Here is a 15,702-nt window from a genome sequence, read left to right as displayed (position 1 = left end):
ATGCCCAATGACAAGCTAGAGCAGGGGTCCCCGTCTGCAGGCCACACTGGGATTCTGGCACAGGGCCAGTAGGCACACGCACAACATGGCTGCCGCAAGAGGCAGGGCCAACCACAGAATTTCAGGGAGTGAGGTCAGATCAAGCCTGTAGCTACAGTGGGGCATCTCGGGGCTAGGCCCCCTGACGCACTGGCAAGGCCCCCCCATGACTTCCCATCCAGTCCAGGGCCCCCGAGCAGTGGCAGGTGGGGGGAAGGAGCCGGGTATCAATTAGCCAGTCCCCCCTAAGAAATTTAAATGCCCCCCCGACTTAAAAAATCCTAGCTATGGGCCAGGGTTAAATATTAATAGAAACCCTTCAAAGTTTCAGGCAGAAGCTCTGTTTAGCAGAATGCCTCTTAATCTGCCCAGCTGTTAGAAGCCCTGTGGGGCAAAACACCCACCGAGCCCCGCCCACTTTTAAAAATCATTGGCAGGTGCCAACCGAGCCCCGCCCACTTTTAAAAAGCATTGGCAGGTGCCAAGAAAGGTGATGGCAGGTGCCAGGGTGCCCATGGGCATCACAGCGGGGGGGGGCTGAGCTGCAGGCGGGATTCTGGCGGCCCCCACGCCCAGCCAGGGAATCCCAGGGCTCGGGAGGGCTGGGCTGGATCCACCGTGGCCTTCCTTGGGAGCTCTCCTTGGTGCTTCAGAGGGCAACAACAAACAAGATACCTGGAATCAGCGTCCTTAAGCTGGGGGTGGGGGGTGTCTCTGTTGAAGCTCAGTCCCATCCAGGCCTCGTGAGCTCACAGTGCTGCTGGGGAGCAGGTCAATATTGTGAGCTTTGTAAGGGAAAACTACTCCCCATCAGAGAAGACACTCTGCACAAACTCAGAGGCACGCTCCGACTTTGGCACCATTTCTAAAAAAGCAGTAACAAATCTACAAAAACCTGCCTCTGCACAGTTACCATGCAAGCCCACTGGGGCATCTGAAACCATGGCAAGCAGTGATCCCTCTAAGCTGAGTTAGTGTGAGCTGGCTCACAGCTTCTTAGCCTCTGGCTCACAGCTTCTTAGCCTCTGGCTCACACATGTTTGTCTTCGCTCAGGAAGGATGGCTCCAGAGCAGTGTTCCTTCTAAGCTGGGTTAGTGTGAGCTGGCTCAGTTTTTTTAGCCTCCAGCTCACACATTGTTGTCTTCGCTCAGGAAGGATCGCTCCAGAGCAACCTAATTTATGCAGTAGCCAAATCGCTCGCTCACAACTTTAATCCCAGTAGCTCACAAAGTAGAATTTTTGCTCACAAGACTCCACAGCTTAGAGGGAGCATTGGTGCAAGGGTTTGGAAAGCCCCATTGTAACTGTAAACATTCCTGGGAAATCAAGGGCATTTGCTGCTCCAGGACCTGGGGGGGGGGGGGGCAGGTAGCGGGGTGGAGACACTGAGGCAAGGCACCTACAGAGGCTGCTCTCCAAAATCCACCTGCTGTGGATTTTGCTCACCTTACCTCATTGCAGAGCTAGCCATGATGGTCTTTTATCGATGCCCAGGAGCACAGGCATGCATAGAGTAAAACATCACTGGTGATGAGGAATCTTAATGCAGTCATATGATTGATTGCATCAAGGCTGCTTGGCAGGCAGTTTTGCCTCTGAGTGTGGGCATGTGGAAAAGAGGCAAATTTATTATTTATGCCCAGTTTACCTCCCCAATGAAGACCCAAAGTGGCTGACGTCATTCTCCTCACCTCCCCTGTATCCTCACACCAGTCCTGCAAGAGAGGTTCGGCTGAGGCTGTGTGACTGGCCCATGACCGCCCAGCATGCTTCCAGGGCACAGTCAGGGATCCTGACTGAGCTCTCTCCGAGCCTGGCCTTCTCATGGCCGCCCAGCGTGCTTCCAGGGCACAGTCAGGGATCCCAACTGAGCTCTCTCCGAGCCTGGCCTTCTCACTAAACTACACTCAAAGGAACTGAAAGCCAAGACTAATTATGCCTGGTCCAAGTCCAGAATTAATTGTAAAAATACTGCAGGTTTAAATCTTTCCCCTTCACTTTAGTAACATGTACGGAGGAGTGACATGATTGAGGTTTACAAGATTATGCCTGGGATAGAGCAGGTTGAGAAAGAAGTCCTTTTCTCCCTTTCTCACAATACAAGAACTTTTTGTGGGCACTCCATGAAATCGCTAAGCAGTCAGGTTAGTACAGATAAAAGGAAGTAGTTCTTCACCCAAAGAATGATTAACACATGGAATTCACTGCCACAGGAGGTGGCGGCGGCTTCAAGCATAGACGGCTTCAAGAGGGAATTAGATAAGCATACGGAGAAGAGGTCCATCAGTGGCTATTAGCCACAAGGTACAGATAGGAACTCTCGGTCTGGGGCAAGGGATGCTCTGTATTATTAGTGCTTGGGGGGGGCAACAGTGGGAGGGCTTCTGGTGTCCTGGCCCCACTGCTGGACCTCCTGATGGCACCTGGTATCTTTGGCCACTGTGTGACAGAGTGTTGGACTGGATGGGCCACTGGCCTGATCCAACATTGGCTTCTCTTATGTTCTTATGTCCTTATGGATTTTAGAGTACAACAGTCTTTCTTTATGCAGCCCTTAGGTCAGAAATGCAAATAACACGGTAAAAATAAATTTTTGCAAACATGAATTTTCTGGGTAACAGTAATGAAGCGAGAGGCATTTGCAGAGAATGATCAGGAGGTAGGCAGAGGGTACTTAAATCTTCCATTCCCTGATTTTATCCTGGGAGTTCTTCTTCCCTCATTGTTATTACTCTGGTTCAGTTACAAAGTTGGGTTTCTTAATGGTTTCTCAGCACTCAGGACAAAATCGTGGTCATCTTTTCCATTACCGAAACAGGGGACACAGATAGCAAAACTTACGCTAAAATGGATATCCATTTTTCACATAGAATGACAAGTCATGCTATAAAAGCCATTAAAAGCAGCGTGTAATGTAGAAATAGCACCAAAACACCATAAAAGAAATGTGAAAAGCAGCAGACGGCAGGGCAAGACCGAACCACATACAAGGCATGCACACAAAACTGTGAAGAAACGGAGACTGGCACACTTGTGGGTCTCTGCTTCCCCCTCCCCACCTGCTAAATTTCTTTCTGATCCCAAAGCCCAGCTGAGACGGGGGGGGGGGGAAGCCCTGTCGGGATGGGGGCGCCTCAGAGCACAGGAGAGGCTGGAGAAGCACATAAGCACACTGCTGGATGCACACCTCCCCACCAAGGCTCCCTCTAAGCTGTGGGGTCCTGTGAGCAAAAAACCTACTTTGTGAACAACTGACTTTGTGAGCTGTGAGCCAGCCATTTGGCTACTGCATAAATTAGTCTGCTCTGGAGCCCTCCTTCCTGAGGTGAGACAAAAATGTGTGAGCTGGAGGCTAAAAAAAACCCTGTGAGCTAGCTCACACTAACTCAGCTTAGAGGGAACACTGCTCCCCACCAGTGTTCCCTCTAAGCTGAGTTAGTGTGAGCTAGCTCACAGTTTTTTAGCCTCCGGCTCACACGTTTTTATCTTAGCTCAGGAAAGGATGGCTCCAGAGCAAACTGATTTTTGCAGTAGCCAAATCGCTCACTCACAACTTTCATGCCAGTAGCTCACAAAGTAGAATTCTTGCTCACAAGACCCCACAGCTTAGAGGGAACATTGCTCCCCACCCCCCTGCATCAGCATGATGCCTCCAAATGCAGGGCCAGGAGCTCCACTTGTGCTCCGTAACATGGAGCTCCACCCTCCCAAGTGACAAGATGTCACCTCTTGAACGCCTTTCGCGTTCAGCTCTGGCACCCGCCACACCGAAGCCTCATCTGTCTAATTGCTCCTTGATTGTTTCCTAATGACGCCTTTCTCCTGCCCTGTCGCTCTGAAATACTTCCTTCCCCTATTTTTCCCGCAGCAGCCATTAATGCCCCACGAGGTGAGGGGGATGGGACGGGTGTGTGTGTCAGAGGCTGAGGGGTGACGTGGGGAGCCCAGGATAGCCAGCCCTGGCTTGGCTTCACCGCCGCCCACGGCACAGACGTTGGACACCAGGACGGCCAAGACCAGGAGAAGCTGTCAGCCTGCGGAGTGTTCTTTTTAAAGTTTTGTTTCCAAGATCCACTTACCTTGGGGTTCTCCAAGATCCCGGCCTCGTAGCTTGGGAGAGAGAGGAAAGAAGAGAAGGCTTAGTTAACCATCCGCACTGAAGCCGCCGGGTGCGGTGGCCCAAGAAGCACGGGAGGAGACAGGCCTTCCCATGGCATGGGGCCACTGCCAGCCAGGTCCAAGCGAGGGCTCTGACACAACCCCGTCAAGGGCCTGGGTCTGGCCAGCAGTGACTCAGGCCCAGAAAGGGACGGGGACCCCTTCTCTTTAGCCATTCAAAATATTCATATGCCACTTTTCTGGTGATGCGAAAAGAGCCGTTTCCTTGCTCGTACCCTGCTTGGGGCAACAAGAGACCTCGAACTGGCCCCGGCTGCTGGTCCTGAAGCTTGGCTGCACACTCAGGATCCATTTCTTTGTGCAAGGACAGAGGGCCTGTTGTCCACCATAAGAGCAGACAGCCGGTCTGCAGGGATGTCCAGGAGGAGTACAAATTTTCCCTATTAATATCCGGCATGGTCTATATCTGTGCCCAGATGTTCCTGACAAACAGGAGATGCCCAGTGTCTTGATACCCACTTCTTGGAGGTTTCTGGCTAGAACACTGGATAAGATAGACATTTGGTCTGACCTGGCAAGGCATTTCTAATGGTCTCACCTGATGTGCATGAGGTTTTCATCCATGCTCCAGGGATTGGAGGGTGTCACTGGGATTGGGATGCTGTGCTTCTGTAGAATAGTGGCAGGAAAAGAAAAATAACACTGTGTCAAGACTTCTGCTGTGGGAGGCACAGAGGGTCACATGCTAACGATCTGCTTTTTGGCTTGCCCAGGTAGTGGCTACTGATTCTTAGAAAATATATCTTTTTTCAGAATATTCCATGGAAGAGAAAACAGTTGGGGCAATTGGGATGGACTTACAGTTCCAGGATTCCAAGGGACTGTGTACAATCTGTGCTCTGTCCAGAATACCTCTTGTCATTAGCTCCCGTTCATGAGGCATCAGCTAATTATCCTGGACAATTAGCAAGCCACCAGCCTAACAGGCAACCCTTAACTGTAGGCATTTAAGTCAATCTTCTGGATTTTCTATTGGGAGCAATTTCTCCTTATCACCAGCACACTAGTGGCTGAAACCAAGGAAATCTATACATGTACTTAGCCAGGAACAGTTCTATTATTGTCATTATTATTATTATTCAGGTGGGGTAGCCATGTTGGTCTGAAGCAGCAGAACAAAGTTTAATTCTGGGCATATGCTTCTGTGTGCATGCACACTTAACAGAACCTCCTCAACCTTTACTTACAGGGGGTGAGGGCCATTTACAGTCAAGATGTGTAAGTGTTACTGCCATTCACAGATCTTTCTTACATCCAATCTCAGCTATAATCACCCAGTACTTATGCATTAAATAAATAAATGGGCCCAATACTTGACAGACAGAGCTGCAGACATTTCATCCTTTGCTCCCGTAGCACATGCATCTTAGGGTCTAACTACAAGTTACATTTTCCTTGCACTTCTCCTTCTTCTTCCATGAGGACCTTTTAACTGGCATTGCCTGGGGACTCTTGTGCTGGTAACTCAGGTCCTAGATATTTGGGGGGGGGGGTGATTTGTATCAGGACTGCAGTACAGCAGGAGGAGGGGCTTAAGCTTTCTCCTGCATCATTTTTTCTGACCTAAGGCAGCCCAGGGGAGCCACTTTTTGCCCTGCCAGGAAAACGTGTCTGTTCTGATAGCTCTTTGTAGGTTTCCCCCACGAGGCTGTTTCAGGGTGGGGAAATGGCATGGCGGGGGTGGGGGGGCAGGCTTAAGCCCTTTCTCCTTGTGTGCGGTGTGCTCCCAGTCTGACTCAGGCCCCTGCATTCCTGGGAACTGAGTTTCTAGCACCAAAGCAGCCAGCAGCGAATGGCGCAGGGATGGGGGCTTGTGGATACCATTCGTGCACATCTTCACCCCGCTAAATGCATTTCCTGCTCCTGCATGGAAACAGCCCGAATCATGGAAGTTTCTTGCGGGTCTCCACTTGTTCATTCTACTAGAGAGGTTAAGGATCATATTGTGGCAGTGACGTGAGCTTGTTACCATTGGCAGAAGTAAAACAAATAAGTTGTGATCAGAGTTCAAATGTCTCATTCCCTCCCCTTCCCCATTTTAATTTTGCTTCTCTCTTGTACAAACTGAACTCTTAATCCTTTACTTCAGTGCCAGTTCTTTGCACTAATTTCCCCCCATTAAATGTACAAATTTTCCAACATTATTTGTACACCGATAAATCAGCATGGTGCATTGAACATGTAAATGACATACATGGTTGGGAACCAGCTCTTTCCTTGTCTTCCTCAAAAAGGAAAGAAAAGACCAAATTTCACACCATCTCCAGCAGACTTTTGCAAGCTCTGACAGACTCTTTACTCCTCCCTCCTCCTCCTTCTCCTCCCTCTCTCTCTTTCTCTGTCTTGCGCCTGCATACACACACACACACATGCACGCACACACACGCACACAGAGCACAGACAGCCATAAACCCCAGCTCTGTTACAGGGTCATCCACTCACTCAATTAGCTGGCGACATTTCAGTGGGTGAAATGGTCTGTGAAAACTGGGTGACTAAACGCAGGGCAGGGAATTAGTAGGAGATGTAGCAATGACACGGTTCCCAGACTGACAAACAAGAGACAGCGGGATGCTGATCAGGAGGGTGTTTGGAACTGCCAAAGATCCAGGTGGGGCAGCCGTGTTCATCTGAAACAGCAGAACAAAGTTTCAGCCCAGTGGCACCTTGGAGACCAACAAATAAATAAAACTTTGCTGGTCTTAAAGGGGCCACTGGACTCAGACTTTGTTCTGGAACTGCCAAAGACAGCCAGAATCAGGCCTGGGGGTTGTTTTTTGTTTGGTTTGGTTTCCATCATGAACTTGACTTTTTACAGTTTTGCTGCAAAGCAAAGAGCTATTTCTGTCGTGTTTCAGAAGAGTTTGGTCAGAAAATTCACCCCTTTCCTTTCATTTATTAGCTTCATTGACCAGAGGTCTTAAGCCAAACGTACAAACAGCTACTATAAAACACATTACTGCCCCGGTCACACAGAGATTTTGCCGCGCAAAAGGCATGAATGTCGGGCAGATTTTTAGGACGCAATCACACCGCAACATCTGGGAAGCGTAGTGCACCCGTGGCATCCCGCCAAAGATGCGGAATTAAAAAGTACCAAGGAAAGTGCACTAGTATCCGGATAACGCGTGGCACAGGTAAGCGTCTGATTGCGGGAGCGTTAGTATTCCATGGGATCCAGCGCCCATCCACGTCCCATCGCAAACCGGATGTTTTTCGTAAGCACATGCACACAAACACGAAACCGAAAGCAGTGCTGCTCCGCGGAACTGCGCATGTGCACAAACGCGAAACGCTTGTGTGATTGCGCCACGCCGCTTCTTTGCCACGCTGTGGCATCGCCGAGTGATCGTCAGCTAACAGCCTAAGCATGGAGACTCAGGGGACTGTGTGATCGGGCTACCGTGCTTTATTTTGCTCTGGAGCGAACAGCCACGCCTCCCCCCCCCCCGCGCATTATCTGGCCCGTGTGACCGGGGCCTACATATAACTACAAGATAATTCATCCCTACAGCAGGGGTCCCTAACCTTTTTGAGTCAGTGGGCACCTCTGGGATTCAGACGCAGGAACAACAACAAAATGGCTGCCGTGGGAGGCACAGCTGGCCATAGAATCTCCGGGGGGCACAGTTATGCTGAACTCTCATAGATTCAGGTGGGTGGCCGTGTCGGTCTGAAGCCACAAAAGCTCTGCCGAACAGGGTGCTCTTTAATCTGGCACAGCCAACCAGGAGCCCTGCTGGACACAAGCCCCACCGAGGGTCACCAAGTCCATTTTAGCCCCCAGCGGGGGACTTCGGGGAGCGTTCCCGGAGGGGGCGGGGCATCCCCCGATGTGATGATGTCACGCTAAAGGGATGATGTTAAAGGGAGCCCCTTTAAGTGCAGTGAGAAGGGAGAGGGGTGGCTGCAGGTGTTGGGGCTTGGGGGCGGGACTTCCCCCGTTAGCCAGCTGACCAGCGGCGGGTAGAACCTCCCCAAAGCAGGGGACCCCTGCCAAACCGGGGGGGGGTTTTTGGCAACCCTAGCCCCACCTGGTCCTGCCCACGTTCTAAAAACACTTGGCAGGTGCCCGGAAAGGTGTTGGTGGGAGCTGTGGCATCCACAGGCACCATGTTAGGGACCCCGGTCTAGAAGGAGACGAAGAGAAGAGATTGGATTTATACCCCGCCCTTCACTACCCGAAAGAGTCTCAGAGTGCCTTACGAACTCCTTCCCCTTCCCCTCCTCACAACAGACACCCTGTGAGGTGGGTGGGGCTGAGAGAGCTCTGAGAGAACAGCCCACGCTCCTAACCACTATACCAGACTGGCTCTAGAGTCACCATTGAGCATCTGGGGATTCGGAGTTTACTTATTATGGTCTGAAGCGGAAGTTCCAAAGGATGCCAGGCTGTTGCCCCAAGCAGTAAACCAGCAGTACCAATTCCTCCTCCTCCTCTTTGGGGCGGGGTCTTGGCTAAGCGGTAGAACCTCTGCATTAAATGCAACAGGCCACATGTTCAATCCTGGGCAGCTCCACTTACAAGAAATGGGGAGTAGGTGATGGGAAAAACCTGCACCTGAGATCCTGGAGACCTGCTGCTAGTCAGGGGAGGCAAAAAAGGAGAGGGTGCCACAACAAAATGGCTGCTACGAAGGAGGTTCCAAGTCCAGCATCTTCCTACTTAGGGCAGCTATTTCCAGATGGGCCCTCCCTGCAGACCAAGGGGTGATCAGATGGAGAAAGGCCAGAATTGGCTCTTGGGTGTAGGGGGATGGAGCAAATGGGTCCCTGGAAATGCATCAGTGAGCAACACGGTGCCCACAACAGTTAGAGCAGCCAGTTTGGTGTAGTGGTTAAGTGCACAGACTCTAATCTGATAGAACGGGGTTTGATTCCCCACTCCTCCACTTGCACCTGGCTGGATGACCTTGGGCAAGCCATCGTCCTGTCAGAGCTGTCCTTGAAAGGGCAGTTCTAGAAGAAGAGGAGGAGGAGGAGGAGGAGGAGGAGGAGGAGATTGGATTTATACCCCGCCCTTCACTTGGGAGTCTCAGAGCGGCTTACAAACTCCTTTCCCTTCCCCTCCCCACAACAAACACCCTGTGAGGTGGGTGGGGCTGAGAGAGCTCTTGACAGAAACGGCTCTTTTTCAAGAACAGCTGTGCCAGAGCTTGTGACTGACCCAAGGTCACATCAGCAGGTGCAAGTGGAGGAGTGGGGAATCAAACCCAGTTCTCCCAGATTAGAGTCCGCACACTTAACCACTACACCAAACTGGCTCTCTCAGCCCTACCTACCTCACAGGGTGTCTGCTGTGGGGAGGGAAAGGGAAAGGGAGTTTGTAAACTACTCTGAGACTCCAAGTGAAGGGCAGTGTTTAAATCCAATCTCCTCTTCTTCCTCCTCCTCAGTGGAACAGGCTTCCTCATGAGGTGGTGGGCTCTCCTTCTTTGGAGGTTTTCAAGCAGAGGCTAGATGGCCATCTGACAGCAATGCTGATTCTGTAAACTTGGGCAGATCATGAGAAGGGAGGGGAGGGAGGGTTGCCTCAGTGCTTAGTTCTCATGGCCCTTTTTTACACATCCAGGGAAATGCTGATTGCCACTTTGAGGCCAGGAAGCGATCCTGGAGGGGTTTTTGGGTCATCTTCTGGGCCTGGAACAGCAGTCACTGCAGGTGTGGAGGGTGACGTATTTGTGAATTTCCTGCATTGTGCAGGGGGTTGGACTAGATGGCCCTGGAGGTCCCTTCCAACTCTATGATTCTATGAATGCCAGAGTGGGGATCACTGCTCTGAGGCATGTGGCCCTTTCCTTCATCCTCCCAGCAGCTCTGTGAGGAGGGGAGACAGTAAATGGCCCACCGGCAGCCGTGTGAACTTCATCACTGTGGTTCGCACTGCTAGTTGGCAGGGCAAGCACAAACCACAGCTGGACGGCAGTAACAAAACCACCACAAACTAGAGCGCCATCCATGCACTTGAGGCACAAGAACAGAGGACAGCTTGCATGAGCATGCTCAAAGCTTGTTCCAGGCTCATTCATTTATTGCCAAAACGTGGTTAGGTGGTAGCTTTTAGCCCCAGCTTGGGGGGGGGGGGATAGAAGGAAGAAAGGTAGCTGTGTATGGTTAAAACACACACACTGATGGTGGGCTTTGCATCTGAAAAGGTAGGGCCAATCTCCTGGCCTGAGGTTTAAAATCACCGCTGAGCCTCACACATGCTATTTGAGGTGGATGTACAATTTCTGTTCATGTGGAAAAGACAGTGGAGGAGGTGAGGCATTTGTAATGCAAAGGCGAAGCCTTCCCCACGCGAGTTTGACGGCTGCGTTGCACACCTGACTGAAGCCAAAGCCGCTTTAAGCTTCGCGAGCTTAAAAAAAACACCCTGCTGATCTACCAAACGGAAAACTTTTGTGTCTTATCACAATTTCCAGTGGTGCACTCCCTGGCACTCCTGCACTGTTGTGAGTCAGCAAGAGGAAAACTGCTTTGCGTTACAGCTGGCTTGCCATTCTCATACCCAAGGGGGGAAAGTAGATTGGAAAAGGACTGACGAAAATACAATAGCGTCAGGTGGGGGCAGCCATGTTGGTCTGAAGCAGCAGAACAAAGTTGGAGGCCAGAGGGGCACCTTTAAGGCCAACAAAGTTTAATTCTGGGTATGAGCTTTCGTGTGCACGGACACTGCTTCAGATACACTGAAACCTATATGTAATGGTTGGTGACCTAGTGTGCTTTGCATGTGAAAGCTTATACTTTGAATAAAACTTCATTGGTCTTAAAGGTGCCACTGGAATCGATCTTTGTTCTAAAAAATGCAATGTTTTCATGATAACCTAACTTTTGCCCTGGCTCTTTCCATAGTTTTGGACATAAGTAGTTCCTCCTTAAACACTGAGGGGCCTTATCTTTGTTGCGCTGTGCCAACAACCTGTCTAACTTTCTCATACATTTTTACACACACACACACCGGTCCCTCTAAGGATGTCATCACACAGGATTCTCCTTTCCTTGATAATAACCGTTCCCGGAGGTTCCTTCTTTTTTGACATCTGTTCATCATCTTATTTTCTGAATGTTCAGATTAGAACTCCGGGAAAGTAAAAGCATAACTCTGTACAATGGGATGGGGCAGAACAGGAACGGAATCATGTCCTTTGGCTCATGAAAAGTACCCCCAAACACACACACACACACTCCTGGACGGTGCTCTTTTCCTGCCCACCCACCACCGCCAGGCCAACCAATTGCAAGGCAGCGCTGGATTGAAAAGTCCACGCAGTGAAGAGGAGGGGCCACAGTCAGGCTACAGCAGACCGGCTGCTCCTTGCAGGTCCATTAGCTTTCAATAGCTCATTAGTCAATTAAAGCACCTCTTTGTTTATCCTGAATGGGCTGCCATACTAAGCGTAGGGCAGATAGTGGAGGCTAATTCTCCCTTTATGACAGCAACCTTCCCTCCCTCGGCCCACCCTGGAGGCTGTGGGGGCGCACACGCTCGCACATGCAACCCATTACACTCTTTTAGGTATTTGCCCTGAGTTAAGAAAGAATTTCAAACGATGTACCTGATTCTGAGCATGCCTAGTGCACAGTGTGTTGTCACAAGAGTGTACTTTTCAAGGATTCTAGGCCTTTATCCAGGAAGCTTGGGGCTTAAAGTAGGAGGGGACATCTTCCACCTGAACCTCAGTAACAAGACATAGTTTATGGGCCTGCCCCAAATCCACTTCAGGTCTTGTCAACCAAACACACATTGGGAGATTAGAAAGAGAGACAGATGAATTGCAACTAATAATGAAGCTCAAGACAATGCATCCACCCGGACTGAATGGAGACCTAGGTTTCCTGTCTCATTACCAATGCTGATTTCCGCATGCCTACTACCCCTCTGCATAGCACACCTAATCCGATCATGCCTGCTATTGTCAATCACCTGCTATTGTCATTTGACTGCTAACAGAGATCCTTTCCACTGGAGAAAAGGGCTACTATGGAGGGTGAACTCTATGGCATTATACCCTGCTGAAGCTCCTTCCCTCCCCAACTCTGCTCCCACGGGCTCCAGTGCCAAATCTCCAGATATTTCCCGACATGGAGTTGGCAACCCTAGGCATCAGGCAGAACAGACCGGCCAGCCCTGCCATGAATGCCAGAAGCCTTTTCCAGGCCATGGAACAGTCTGGAGATGAGCTGTGATTCCGGGAGATCCCCAGGTCCCACCTGGAGGCTGGCATCCCTAGGCCCTGCAGGGGAGGTGCCTCTAAGGCCTCAGCCAGAAACGCCTTCCTGGTTTTCCTGCCTTTTAAGTGGAGGTGCCAAATTAAACCTGCTGCTGTTTTGCCTGCAAAGGAGGCAGAGCCTTCAGCCGCTTGAGACAGGGGAAGGACCCTACTCCGGCAGTAGTCTTTCCTATGAGAACTGGAGTCACCCAGTCAGGCCCCTATTGCTGTCTGCAGGCAAACGGAGCTCTTCCATGTGGCACCAACCTGAATTCCTTCCTCGCACATGCAGCTGAGAGAGAGCTAAGGGAAGATCCGCATCCAGCCACTCGAAGCAGCAGTTTAGAGCCTATCCCTGCTGTTAGGTCTGCTTGGAAGCAAGGACTCCATCGGACCACTTCAGGCCAGTCAGTGCACGCAACAGAATTAAGTGGGGTCCTCCTAGGCCAGAGGTCCCTAACCTTTTTCGGCCTGCGGACATTTGGAATCCTGTCAAGATGGCTGCCACAAGAGCCAGAGCCAGCCACAAAACGACTGCCATATCTTAACATCAGTAACACAGCGCAGATCCTCGTGCTGCGGTGGCTGCCGCCGCCAAAGGAGCATTTGAAACAAATCTGCACAGCCGTTCAAATTTCCTGTAGTCCATCAGAAGCCTTGCTGGCCCGGCAGCAAGCCGTCGAAGAGGCTAACCCTCAAAGCTCTCTGGCCTGGAGCCTTTCACAAAGACTCCATGGGAGTGCCACTTGAGGTGGCACCCCTCCGTGCCGATGGTGTGCTAATCGCCTCCCCAAGCTCTGGGTTAACATAAAGGGGGTCTCCCACTCTTGGGTTTAAAATTAGTGTGGGTATCTTTCCTTTATCCATAGTTGTAGTTCCCCTTCCTATATTTTTCTTTGTAGTTTGTAGTCATATTGAAAAAATAAAAATACCCCTCCGGGGGTTTCAAAAAACAAAAGAAGAAGCCTTGCTGGCCCCACCCACTTCGCAAAAATACTTGACGGGCTACAGGAAAGGTGTCGCCGGGAGTCATGATGGTGCCCATGGGCTCGCACCGGGGACCCCTGCCTAGGGTTGCCAGCCTCCAGGTGGGGCATGGGGGATCTCCCACTTTTGCAACTGATCTCCAGCTGACAGAGATCAGCTCCCCAGGAGAAAAGGTCTGCTCTGAAGGGTGGACTATCTGGCCTTGCACCATGCTGAGGCCCCTCCCCCTCCCCAAACCCCTCCCTCTCCCAGATCCACCCCCAAAGTCTCCAGGAATTTCACAACCCAGACCTGGCAACCCTACCCCTGCCTTAGGCTTTACCACTGCCAGCTGCAGTGTGTGGGGGGGGAAGAGACAGGTTTGCATATTTGAATGCTTCCAAATGCAAGAGAAAAGCCCACTCTTCTCCTCAATGAGGACCCCAAATGGTTTACAGCAGCACTGACCCCTTCCCTATTCTGCCCTCAACCACAGCCCCGCGAGGTGGGTAGGCTCAGAGGGGCATGCCTGGCCAAGGTCACCCAGGGAGCTTCCAGGGCGGGGGATATGAACCTGGGTCTTCCAGGCCACAGTCCGACAGTGTAACCACCACACCAGGCACGCTTACAGCAGAACAGTGTGTCAAGGAGAAGGCTACTGGGGACCCTCCTCCCCCCTGCTGATTTTGCCTAGTGAGAAGGGTCTGGGGTGGAGGTGACGCGTATGCTCCCCGACAGGCAGGGAAGGGCTTCACCACTAGGGTTCGGGGGGGGGAGCTGCAGAGAGGGGGGAGGCCGATTTTCCTACTTCCTGGTTTCTACCCCAGCTGAAACTGATTAGAAAGAAAGAAAGCAGGTCTGTTCAGTCTATCTCTTTTTTAAAAAAAAAAAAGACTTAACGTGTGAAGAGGATAGGGATGCCAACCTCCAGGTGGGACCTGGGGATTCCCCAGAATTACGGCTCATCTCCAGACTACAGAGATCAGTTCCCTTGGAGAAAACGGATGCTTTAGAGGGTGGACTCTGTGGCATTGTGCCCCACTGAGGTCCCTGTCTGTTGGGATTCTTTTAAGTAAGTCAGCAGAGTATTAAGGGACTGAGTCCATGGTGTGTTTAAAATATAAAAGTTTACTATAAACCTAACATGGGGAAAAGGTACACAGGATATGAAAATAACAAAGAGCTAATATGGTTACATCCTTACAGCTAAAAGGTAAAACGGGAAAGGCCGGCGTCTTCTTCCTTAGTCAGAACAAAGAGAGGAAGAACCTTTGTTGGGATTCTTTTAAGTAAGTCAGCAGAGTATTAAGAGACTGAGTCCATGGTGTATTTAAAATATAAAAATTTACTATAAACCTTACATGGGAAAAAGGTACACAGGATATGAAAATAACAAAGAGCTAATATGGCTACATCCTTACAGCTAAAAGGTAAAACGGGAAAGGCCGGCATCTTCTTCCTTAGTCAGAACAGAGAGAGGAAGAAGAAGCCAATATGCTAAATACTTGACACATTGGTTTCCAATCAGACTAGCAAGTTAGCTCTAAAGTTCCCGGGCATTCTATTGTCTAAACAGAATGGTTACAAACAAACATGTGACTTCCTGTTGATCATAACAAACATCATTAACCCTGTAAATACTGAAGTGTTTTGACTTGTAACACCCAACACTGTCCTCCCCAGGCTCCAACCCCAAATCTCTAGGAGTTTCCCAATCTCAGGCCCCGGTCACACGGAGAATTTGCCGCACGAAAGGCACAAATGCTGGGTGGATTTTTGGGGCGCGATCACACCACAACATCTGGGAAGCATAGCACACCCGTGGCCAACTGTTGGAAGTTACAAGTTAGAACACTTCTATTCAGTATTTACTGAGTTAATATTGTGTTCTGAATCACATGTTTGTTTGTATCCTATCTGCTTAGAGAGTTAGAAAGCCCGCCAGATACAGATCTAGTTTGTTGTTCTGATTGGGGAATGGAGTGTTACTATTTAGCATTTTATGGCTCTTTGTCCCTGAGCAAGAAGAAGCTCCACTCTCCATCACTCTCCATTAGACCTTAGCCATGTAAGGAAGTCTATCTAGACATGAGGATGTAGAAATAAAGCTCTTTGTTATTTTACCTCCTGTTTACCCTACCCTTGATAGGTTGTTAGTAAATTTTTATATTTTGAAACTACCATGGACTCAGACTCATTTTTACTCTGCTAAACTCTGCTGAATTAAGAAATTAAGAAATTAAATACTAAACTATCTAACAGGTTATGGGAAGCCCAGATGTTTTCCCACTAGCAGAGTTGTTT

The 15,702-nt window shown here is 50.2% G+C and overlaps 1 protein-coding gene across 1 annotated transcript in view; it reads right to left on the bottom strand.

Moving 5' to 3' along the window:
- The window catches only part of ASS1 (argininosuccinate synthase 1), a 179,718-nt gene that overhangs the window by 106,080 nt on the left and 57,936 nt on the right, over positions 1-15,702 (bottom strand). The window contains exons 6-7 of the mRNA XM_015411491.1: positions 4,758-4,828; positions 4,120-4,150 (exon numbers count right to left, since the gene is read on the bottom strand). Of these exons, the coding sequence (XP_015266977.1) occupies positions 4,120-4,150; positions 4,758-4,828 (102 nt within the window). The remainder of the gene's footprint in view (positions 1-4,119; positions 4,151-4,757; positions 4,829-15,702) is intronic.

This window comes from Gekko japonicus, unplaced genomic scaffold, assembly GCF_001447785.1.
Source record: "Gekko japonicus isolate JY-2015 unplaced genomic scaffold, Gekko_japonicus_V1.1 scaffold463, whole genome shotgun sequence".
Lineage (NCBI taxonomy): Eukaryota > Metazoa > Chordata > Lepidosauria > Squamata > Gekkonidae > Gekko > Gekko japonicus.
The sequence above is the reverse complement of the archived record's forward strand: the minus strand, read 5'-3'. Positions and strand labels throughout refer to the sequence as shown.